Genomic DNA, 11,604 nt, shown 5'->3' on the forward strand with positions numbered 1-11,604 from the left:
TTTCTTGCGGAACGTACTAAAATAGAGCAAGATGCAACTACATAAGTGTCAATGTAGCTAATAAAAATAATATGGTTTTTTCTTGGAATTTTCATAAAACTCTTTCATAAAAAATTCATTGGGTGTATAATACAAAAAAGTACGATGTTTGTAGCTTTTCAATCAAATTCGCCTATTCTCGTCTCTATTTTTGTTGCGGTACGTACTATAATAGAGCGAGATACAACTGTGCTAGTGTCGATGTAACTTGATTAGTGGTTACTGCTTACTCTCATGAAACTACGTATGTGAAATAATGGCTATGTGTACAGACACATAACCACAACGCAACATGTATGTAGTTTCGAATAACCGCGTAGCTCACAATCACCGCGTAGCTCCGAATCATCACAATCACTAGTTTCGAGGACAGCCCGAAACTAGTTATGCCGTGATTTGGCTTGTAAGCAGTTTCTGAAACTAGTGACGCTACGTAACGCCCATGTCTACTCTAGGCTAACGCACAATTTTATATGACTTGGACGTGTGTGAAAGTTGTTTAAACACGTCACAAGCCACAACAAACGTGCTTGTTATAATTAATTAACAGATGAAAACGATAATTTAAAAATAATATATTTTTTCAAGTTATATAATATAACGAACGTTCTTCTACTTTTAGAATCTTTTGAAGTCCCTGAGATCTACGTAAGTGATCGCTCACGTCTTTGCAATATATTTTTTAAATAAGTATAACCTAAAAATTATAGTTATTATTTCATTATAAATGTTATTTTTTATTGTTTAAATGAAGTATTTTATCGATTATTTTTATATATAATTTTTCTTGAAATGAAATTTTATTGTCAAAAATATACGAGTACAGTAACCAGATATAATAAATCAATCCTATTTATTAGTCTACATTTTTTTTAATTGTATGATTTTGTTGTTTGTTTAAATTGTTAGTGTACGCTGTGTTGGTGATTAAAAATGAAACAAAAACTTTATTTAACTACATTAAAATACATTATTTTTATTATTTAAATACCTATACGTATAAAACTATATGTATATGGGATACTTACTGTGCAAAACCAAGGTAAACACTCATTGTAACACTTCGGTAACGAGTAAAAATTAAAAGATTAGGAAGAAATAAGAAAACCAGCCAACTCTAACATTTCATATATTTATTTGATGTAATAACTGTATACAATTTTTGTAGAATATAGATAGTTGTAGGAATGTTATTATAATTTGATATAATTTAGCCTCAGTAGAGACAATTTTCAATAGCAATATAAGGATGCTATGCAACCCCACAACATGGAAACGGATATCCGAAATAAAAAAATCTTTGTAACCGAATCCAATGTAATTTGGATATGGTAAGACATGTGGCTTTATTATCTAAACTTCTTCGTACTTTTGGTACAAGAGAAAGATAAACAACAAATATTACAATCTGTCAAGGTTCAGACAGGGTTCAGGTTTCGTATACAGTTAACAGAGTCTTCATAAAATAATCTAATATCCATAACCAAAATTATTCGAAACTAACGAACAAGCAGGTAGCAGGGAGGTTGACTTATCAGATTGACAATTAAATTGTAAAATTAAATGTTTACTTAAGTTATAAGCTAGTTATAACATTCAAATTGAAAAAAAAAATTTGTAATAATATGTACCGTAGATATACACAGATCATTTGTATTACTCTTACCATTATTAATTTGACACATTCGAGTATGTTACATTTAATTATGAGTATATGACTTACATAAGTAAGTATATCCAAACTTCAATTTACAATTATTATTTTTTAAAAGAAAAGCTTTTTAATTAACAAGCAATCGTTCATTGCAAATAATTCATTTAACATTTATTATTGCGTATTTAGACAATAAAATATTCTTGAAGAAAATAAAACTTAAAAAAAATACTCTAATAATATGAGATTGAAATTTAATATTATTTTTGTTTATAAAATAGTGGAAATTGTTAATTTATATATCAACCTAAAAATACACTGTCAAAATAAGAAATATATAATACTAAAAACTAAATTTTTCAATAACAATATTTGAGTTGTTTTATGTTGAGGAAAAAACATGTATGTTGATTTTATAACAGAGCGCGACGTTGAGTTCCGCCGCTCAACACGCAATGCCTCCAAAATTGGGCGGAAAGTGGGGATATCCTTCGTGGAGGTAGGAAATGAACCTAATTATGGATACAACCAACGGCTGTCATATTAAATATAATATGTCGGAGCATAAGTATTTTCGTATTTTGAATAATAACTTATATGTAATTATAACTGGAGTTCTATGAATATTAATGTTATTTTTGTTTAATGCACATCGAGTCAAATAGTTGATTCTTATTCATAGAGGTATATAGCAATTGACAAAAGTCAATATCAATGTTATTTTAAGTTGGTAAGTCCATAAAAAATATATAATATTTCTCTTTACGTTAAGATAGTTTTTACACTCGTCGTATGCGTATTCATAAAGTATCAGTATATCAGGCTGCGGCGGGAGCTACAGCGGGGAGTGCAGGCGCGGGGGACGGCGGGGCCTGCAGCGGCGGCGGCAGCGCGCGCTCGAGACGCTGCCAGAAGCGCGGGTCGTCCCAGCGCAGGTAGGTGACGCGGGCGATGTAGGCACGCAGGTGCGCGTCGGCGGCGGCGGCGCGCGCTGGCTCCAGGCCCGGCAGCAGCACCAGCAGCAGGCGTGGGCGCCGCGCAGCCAGCGCCGCGCCGTACGCTTCGCGCAGTTCCGCGCGCGCCCACGATGAGGCCAGGAAGTGCTCCGACAGTAGCACCAGCGTTCGCCGCGAGCGCCGCACCGAGGTGGCGATCTGCGCCGGGATGAGCTCGCCCGGCGTCCAGTCGCGCTCGTGCAGTAGCGCGCGCCGCCCTCCGCGCTCAAGGCGCGCCGCCAGCGCCGCTGCCGCGCCCGCGTCACCCTGCGCGTACGACACGAACACGTCGCGGTCACAGTGAGCGTCCTCGCGGCGCTCATCGCCCCGTAGCAACCAGCGCACGCAGAGACCGCGCTCAAACAGGAAGCGCTTGACGCGGCGACGCGCGGTGCGGCGGCCAAGCGCGGCGGCTGCGCCCGCGCTGACGGCGCACAGCACGAGCGCGGCGAGCGCGAGCGGCCACAGCGGCGGCGCGCAAGCGGCCTGCAGGCGCGCAGCGGCGGCGGGCAGGGTCTCGCCGTCGGCGCAGCGCGCGTCGCTGGTGGCGGGAGAGGCCCGTGCAGCCAGCAGGCGTAGCGTGGGCAGCGCGGCGCAGTCGCAGCGCAGGGGGTTTCCGGCGAGGCGCAGCTCGAGGCGGGGCGTGGCCGCCAACGCGCTCGCCGTCTCCACGTCTATATCCACTATCTGGTTGTCAGTCAGGTCGAGTATCTGGAAATATATTATGATGCATTTTACTAAAAAAAATTTATCTTCTTTAACTCGACGCCGGACATCCACAAGCGTGGTAGTAGGGCGAGGAGGGACCGGGTACTTTCCTTTAATTTGTGTTGGCCATGACTGGCAAAATATTGCATTTTCAATAAACATTAATTTATTTCGTTTTATAAATATCATAAATAACTAACTTTAGTTAATTAACCACAACTATTTTTTAACTATATGGAGTGATGTATATCGTAAGTTTCTGAAGTAAAAGGAAGTACCTCAAGTTGCGGCGTGATATCCTCGGGGGCGATGTGCGTTATGTTGTTGCGCGCCAGCAGCAGCGCGCGCGGCGGCGGCAGCGCCGGCGCCGCCGGCACCGCACGGTGCGCGCCGCCCTCGCAACGCAGCTCCGCCAGATCGTTGGCGCCGCACAGGCACCCGCGCGGGCACGCGCCCTTCGGGGCCGCGCACAGCAACGATCGCGGATTGCGCGCCGCCAGCGCCCCTCCCCCCTCGCATCGCGCCGTGCTCAGCGTGGCCGCGTGCTGCGGCGCGTCCCGCACGGCGCGCGCATACCAGTACTCGCCGCAGTCGCAGCGCAGGCGCGCGTCAAGCAGCAGCGTGACGGGCGCGTCGGGCGCGTGTGCTGGCGCGGCCAGCGCAGCCTCGTAGTCGGCGCGCGCGTAGTACACGGTTCGCAGCGGGTTGCGGCGCAGGTCCACGGTGGCGGGCAGGGCGCGCGCCCACTGCAGGTCGGCGGCGTCGAGGCGCGCCACGTCGTTGTCGCGCAGGTCCAGCGCCCGCAGTGCGCGCAGGGCGCGCCAGTCGCGACACACGCGCGTAGCGCCGGTGCGCGCCAGGCTTAGGCGCCGCAGCGCGCGCGCGCTCCACAGCGGGGACTGGCCTGCGGACGATGACACTATTGTCAAAAATTTGTCTCTCATTTGATTAAAATTAATTAACCAATGCATCAGAAATTCCGGACACTGTCTAATACGACGTCTCCTGTATTTCCATATGCCCGGCGAGACCGAACCGACCGACCGTGACTTATTTAAGGGTGATTAGCTAACCGTTGGACTGCACACTCGCGCCGCCCCCACAGAGGTCGCCGAGAGGGTTGCGGGCGAGCGCCAGGTCGGCGAGGCGTGGCAATGCGGCCGCCACCTCCACGGCCTGGCGCCGCAGGCGGTTGTTGGACAGATTCAAGTCCTCGAGCTGCTTCGCCAAGCTGATCATCTCACTGTCAACGAAATATCCAAAATCAAAATCAAAAAAATCAGCTTCACGCTGTATCCCGCACACAGCACGGTAGGCAGAGGAAACCTAGTGATAAGGACACTCTATTCCTCACTTTCTGCCGAATTCTAGAGGCATTGCGTGTTGAGTGGCGGAATTAAACGCCGCTCTTTACTTCGACACCAGAGCGAAGAAATAAAAATATAAACGTAAATAAATATTTCACTTCTTTGAGTGGGATCGAACCCACAACCGTCGCGTTTTAGTCACACCTTTGTGCCGCTGCGGCACGACGGCCTCAAAATTATTAAAACTTATTAATGACTAGTGGGCCCGTGCGCGGCTACGCCTGCGTCAAATAAAAATATTAATAAAGAAATTGAAAATTAAAGATTTAGAATTCAGTAAAACAGTTGTAAAAAATAACTGTTACGGGAATTAGCAAATTTGTCGAACTAAATACTTTAAATTGACATAACTTTTTTATTTATGAATCGATTGTAATAAAATAAACCCTATATATTTTTGGAAGCTTACCAGAATCCAATAGTGAAAACCGCATCTAAATCGGTTAAGTTGATTCTGAGATTAGCGATAACAAACCCACAGACAAACGGATAAACAGACAAAAAAAATATATTGTTTTGGGCTCTATCAGGTTAATAAAGGTTCCCAATAACATTTGTTTTTAAATATCATCCAAGTACAGATACCGACCATCTTACGATTTTATTATAAGTATAGAGCATAGATTAAAAACTATTAAACTAGCGTCTCACTCGCGGCTTCGCCCGCATACCACCTAATAATAATCATTTATTTTGTTGCATTTACAATAAATTGGATTATATAACTCATACATTCAATAATTCTTCGTAATTTTTAGAAAGTGCAAGCATTACGTGGCTGCCTGCGAGGACGAAATCGGCGGTAAAGACCGCCCCGCTGGACTCGAGCCTAGGCTTGCGGCCGTTGAATTATTTTCATTTTGTGTTTGAAGTTCGAAAAGTATACGTCCAGATGTTATGCTATAAAAGCCAAAGCTTATCTTCACAAAATTTCTATAATGATGGAATAATTTTTGCTCGTTAGTTTCAATATCTTTGTCAAATACAAAACGTTCAAATATCACCTTGCAATTTTGCAGTTACTTTTTGTAACAATATTTTTAATCCTAACTGATTTATGAGAGATAGATACAGGGTGTCGCAAACTTTATTTTAGAACTAACGATACTTCATACTAATGCGCTTAAAGTAAAGTAATACGATAGCGTTCGTAATTATTACATTTTATTTCATTATTTAAGACGAATAATTAAATCATAATGTTATGTAGCCTATAGCACTCCTGAGGAATGTAGCTTTCATATAAAACAAAAAAGAACGACATCCGACTAGTAGTTCCAAAGATCTTAGCGTTTAAACAAACAAACTCTTCTGCCTTATTATACGTTAACAATTACGATTTTTCGATAGTAACTATCACTCTGGTGGCAGTCCAGTACTTTGAATTGAAAAAATAATTGTATGAAAACTAATGCCATCTATCGCTCGGGCCAATGGAATAAAGATTCAGAGAATGAAGAGAAGTTTGTTTGCTCGTTTCGCACACTCACCCGGGCAGTACCTCCAGGTTGTTATCAGAGAGATCCAGCGAGAGCAGCGCCGGCGCGTCCTCCAGCCAGTCCGTCGGCAGCTCCGACAGCGCACAGCGCCGCACCGCCAGCGCCTGTAGCCCCCCGCAGCCCTCCAGCCAGCGCGCATCGGGCGGCGCCGAGCGCTCCACCGCCAGCCGCCGTAGCGCGCCGCACGCGCCCGATAGCGCCACGCGCCGCGCACCCGCCAACGATAGGTTGGCCAGCGCGGGGCCCAGCACTAACTCGGAGAGCGGCGCCTCGACGGTGGCGTCCGCCAGCACCGGCGCCGCCGACAGATCCAGGGCGGCCAGCACGGGGTCGCGCACGGTAAGGCGACGCAGCGAGGGCAGGCGCCCCAGCGCAGTGGCTGGCAGCCCGGCAGCCAGGCCGGCGCGCTGCAGCGAAAGCGCGCGCAGGCCGTGCGGCAGGTGCGCGGCGGCGGCCGGTGGCAGCTCCACGTCGGAGAGGCGCAGGTCGCGCAACGCGGGCAGCGCCTGCAGCAGCGCGGCGGGGGGTGCGAGCGGCGCAGCGCCGAACAGCGCGAGCGCGCTCACACGCAGCCCGCGAAGGTGCTCGGCGCGCAGGGGAGGCGCGGGTGGCGTTTGCGCCAGCTCCAGCGCGGTCCCAGGGGTGACGTTGAGTGCGCGGAGGGCGTCGGCGTAGGGGACGGAGGGGGGCGGACACGCCGTCAGTTTCACCAACGGAACCTCCACTGCGGTCCTGAAGCGGGGCATTTCCTCATTCTCGAGGGTTATGTTTGCGGGGCAGGTGATGTGTAAATACTTTGCCTTGTATAAGATGGTCATTCGTTCACCTAAAATATTTTAGAGTTATATATAATAATTAGCTTCACCTGTATTCGTAACCTACATATCTATGAATGATAAACTCATTCTTTAACTATTTACAAAGCTTAAAAGCAAATATTATAAATATTTTAATTACTAGTGGCCCCAGTGTGGCTACACCTGTTTGCAATTATATGACTGTTTATTTAAGTGTATATAAGAAAAAACGGGCTAAGCAGCAGAGGGCTCTGTGCTAATTTCAAGATTGTAATTCGGATACCTGGTATAGGTTTTGATGATGTGGCGAATAATGTTAGCAAACGTAAATTTGTGGGCATATGCACTAATTTTGAATGAAATGAACTATAGAGTTTGTATTGATTTTCTCTATGAATTATGTATTTTTTTTTTTTTGGACATTTTCCTTTATTTGTATTGCAAAATCTTACTTCATTCAAAATTCCATAGCTGTAGGTCTACGGGAAGCACACTATGGATTTTAATGAAGCAAAAACTATACATAATTGTTGTATTACAACCTTAATTTCTGTGTAATGTAAACCTGAAATCTGATATTAATTTCAGTTTGATACCCCAATACTACCTCAACTAAAATAGTCTTGACAGATAGACAGACCGACTTAGGAATTTATTTGAAATAAATCTTTATCTATCATTGAGGAATTGCAAGCACTATGGTGCTGGTATGTATGCCAAGCAGCATATGATTGCTTAAAAAGGTGTTAATTTACATTGGGGAATCCAAATCCTAGATTCTATAATCCTACACAAATAATAATTTACAACATTGAAACTAAACTGAGCCAATTCAATAAAACAGTTATATAAAATAACTCTATTAACAACATACATCAAATTGATATAACTTTTTATTGCATTAATATAGCCTATATGTTGCTCTACAAATATAATTACATACAGCTTACTTTATGATATCTTTAATTTGAAAACATGAGTAACAATGTTTTCAAATTGGGCCAACATAGTGGTATGGTTTATAACTGGCACTACTGGAAGTTAAAAATTTATACTGTATGAGTCATTCCATTTCCTAGAATGTGTTTACAATTTAGTATAACATTTTATTAATTTTTTTAATGGACTGACCATTAATAACAAAAAAGAACTCGTCTAGAGGCGCTCCATCCTCTCGGCATCTCTCCGGCGCAATCGAGGGCGGGCAGCGTGGGCCCTCCTTCGCCGAAAGGGCGGTGGCAGTCCAAACTAAAATCCACAGTTGTCTTTGTAACATATTGCATTACACTTTAATACATCACATCATTTAAAGCTGAACACTTTCACGAAAGTTGGTGTTAATATTAATTTATTGATTTGATTTCACATTGTAACACCAAAATAATAATCTAATGGTTTACATCACGGTAGCAGATTTCTTGAAACATCATGTTACATTTAGATATTCGACGCCAAAGGATATTAACAATGAGGAAAAACTCGACAAAACCACAAGCTGTTATTGCAAATGTAAAATAATATGTAAATAAATAATGTAGGCACTAGGCTATGTAACGTTCCGCTTGACACTTGACATTTGAAATTGGCATTGACATATGTATGACAGTTATTAATTCTATTACAGAAGTGCAGACTATAATATAATAAATTATAATAATAATAATAATAACGCAGGGCAGCTTGTGGCGAGCTGTTGGGGAGTGGCGACCCCACGGACCTGAGACCTCCGGAGGGGAATTGTAATCTATCCCCCGTCTCTGGCTTGCCTTTATTGGCCGGCAGAGTGGAGCGCAAGAGCTATATGCTCGAAAGGGTGGAAGTGCTCAATCTGCGTAATAGCGGGGAAACCCGCTCACGAGTTCCTCGTGATGGTGAAACCGGTGCACACCTCTCTACACCCTTAGCCGACCACGCCGATGTTGCGCCCAAGGCACTACGCCGCTTTGTGGGGGCCCATCTAGTGGGAGGCGAGTCACCGTCCGCCAACCATTCAATTTGAGACTATTGTAAAGGCGGACGTCCGTTAGTCTCATTCAATAGCCCAGTAGCCAGTCCATCCAAATTCCATTCCATAGCCCTAGTTTAGATTCCGACATTTTCCATAGTTCCTACGCATTAACCGGCGGCCATCTCTGGGCAATTACCTGTGGTTACCCAGAGATGGATCCCGGCTGATGCGTCACAGTAAAATATTTGAATATTCTCTAAGGGGCCTCTACGTGTTGGACCTGTGTCCCTACGCAAGCCTTCCAAAGGACCGGGTTCTTTTGAACCCGTGAATCTTTAAAGAGAAACATAATAATAATAATCTTTATTTCCACAAAAGAAAGTAACTACATAAACAAAGCGTTACATGAGAGAGGCTTGTACAAGTTACACAGTATAAAAATGGTTCCCTACCCCCTAACCTAGGAACAAATCTATATTTTAGGAGGAAGTGAGTCTGGTGAAGTTTAAGAGAAATATTATACAAACCGAAAATTTATAATTTTGTTGAGTTCAATAGCATTATGACTATATATTTCTTTCTTAGTGAAGAGAAAGGAAAAAAAATATATGTAAAAAATATTATTTTCTCTATGTAAAAAGAAATGATATGGTGTGTATGTTTGCGCTGTGTGTGTGTTTGTGTGTGTTTGCGTGTGTATAACAGTTAGGTTTGGAGATATTTGCGTTAACTAGGGACAAAGAGAATAGGAATCAAACAAAAAATAACTTTATTGTTAATTCGCGAAAAGATGAATAGTTTATATTCTTAAAAGGTTTTCAGTGAGTTTATAATTTGGGCATTTTAGCAAATTTTCTATTTTATCCTTTACGATGTGTTTGTTATACGAGTATATTTTTTTTACGGTTTTGTTAACGTTATTGTATTGGTATTATTGGTGGCAAAAGTTGTTTTATGGGAGACTATAGAGCAGAATATTTCTATTTGAACGTTTGTTTAGATTTAAGTTGGCAGGAACTTCAGCATGTTTACGCAGGATGGTGCGAAGAATAAACAGTTGCCTAACTGTTAAAACATTAGCTAATTTATAGAGCATGACCTTTAGGACGGCGCGTTGTGCACGTTCAACGGGTAATATAAGGGTCTTGGCGGCACCTCCCTATGCAGGTATGCAGTAGCACAAGATAGATTGACAAAGGGAAAAATAGACCACGCGAAGGGTTTCCAAATCAGCAGAGTGGCGGAGCAGTTTAAAAAAGTAGATAAGGCGTTTGCATCTAAAAGAAATAGAGGCTATTTGCTCCTTCCAGTTAAGCCTTTGGTCTATCATAATGCCTAGGTATTTTACTTTGGCTACCTGATTTAAGGTGGGGCATGAACAATTTGTTACAGAAAGAGAGCAGTTGTGAATTTTAATTCAAATTCAAATTCAAATTCAAAATATTCTTTATTCAAATAAACTTTATAAGCACTTTTGAATCGTCGAATGTACATGTCAACAAAAAGCTACCACCGGTTCGGAAGGCAGTTCTGCTGAGAAGAGCCGGCAAGAAACTCAACAGTTGCTCTTTTTAATGTCAATGGTATATTTTACTATTACATTAGCTGGCAACTATCCTGCCTGACATTCAATAGACATTAATTCCATACATCTTTATTCTCTAAATATTCTTGAACAGTGTAATAAGCTTTACTTGTTAGAATTTTTTTTACAGATATTTTAAATTTTGGCAAGTGGCAAATTAAGAATACACTGCGGAATTTTATTATATACACGTATACTCAGACCTATAAAGGATTTATGAACTTTTCGTTTCTATCGTATGACTATCGCTATTTTTTCTATGACAATGTATATTTTGTCGGACAAAGAGAATATTTTAGTATAGAAATTGGGAAGCAACTGTAATAATACCTGCATCTTTGAAAACATCTCGCAGAGAATCTCGAGCTCTTAGATTATAAATATATCTTACGGCTCTTTTTTGGAGAATAAATATTGAATTGATATCTGAAGCACTGCCCCATAGCAGCATTCTATAAGATAAAATACTATGGAAATAGGTAAAGTAGACTAGTCGGGCAGTTTCAACGTCCGTCATTTGTCTTACTTTCTTAATTGCGAACGCGGCAGAGCTGAGTTTATCTGCAAGTGCTTCCAGATGAGCGTTCCACTGGAGTTTGGAATCTATAGTAACACCTAAGAAAATAGCTGATTCCGACACATTAAGAGGTTCTCCTTTAATTATTACATTAAAATTATGTTTTTTAACATTTGGTAAGGCAAACTCAATGCATTTCGTTTTTTTAGCATTTAACATTAGATTATTAACATCAAACCAACGAAGAATATGCACTATTCACTTCGTCATAGTTTATTATATTTCTGTCAACCTTAAATATTAAAGAGGTATCATCCGCGAAAAGTACAATATCACATAGGTTCTTCACATAAAAAGGCAGATCGTTAATATAAAGAAGAAATAAAAGAGGACCAAGTATAGATCCTTGTGGAACGCCCATCTTTAGAGGAGATCCAGATGATTTTACATTATTTATACTAACCGTCTGGATTCTTTGGTTTAGATATGAGGCAA

General features: G+C 42.2%; 1 protein-coding gene across 1 annotated transcript; it reads right to left on the reverse strand.

The window, feature by feature from the left end:
* Positions 1 to 1,155: 1,155 nt before the first annotated feature.
* LOC146539745 (protein toll-like) lies at positions 1,156 to 8,643 on the reverse strand. Its single transcript, XM_085207561.1, has 5 exons — positions 8,191 to 8,643; positions 6,254 to 7,088; positions 4,470 to 4,639; positions 3,675 to 4,300; positions 1,156 to 3,399 (listed from the first exon to the last, which is right to left on the reverse strand). The coding sequence occupies exons 1-5, from the start codon at positions 8,333 to 8,335 to the stop codon at positions 2,512 to 2,514; spliced, it is 2,664 nt and encodes an 887-aa protein (XP_085063687.1). The 5' UTR covers positions 8,336 to 8,643; the 3' UTR covers positions 1,156 to 2,511.
* Positions 8,644 to 11,604: the final 2,961 nt, after the last annotated feature.

This window comes from Heliconius melpomene, chromosome 3 (assembly GCF_056956725.1).
Source record: "Heliconius melpomene rosina isolate 202511_hmr_F chromosome 3, ASM5695672v1, whole genome shotgun sequence".
NCBI classification, from domain to species: Eukaryota; Metazoa; Arthropoda; class Insecta; order Lepidoptera; family Nymphalidae; genus Heliconius; species Heliconius melpomene.

Excerpts from the sequence above, each read along its gene's own strand:
- LOC146539745 (XM_085207561.1), bottom strand. The coding sequence starts at position 8,335 with ATGTTACAAAGACAACTGTGGATTTTAGTTTGGACTGCCACCGCCCTT. Across the intron at positions 7,089-8,190 it reads GTTCTTTTTTGTTATTAATG|GTGAACGAATGACCATCTTA; the intron begins GTCAGTCCATTA and ends AAAATATTTTAG. Across the intron at positions 4,301-4,469 it reads CGCGAGTGTGCAGTCCAACG|GCCAGTCCCCGCTGTGGAGC; the intron begins GTTAGCTAATCA and ends CATCGTCCGCAG.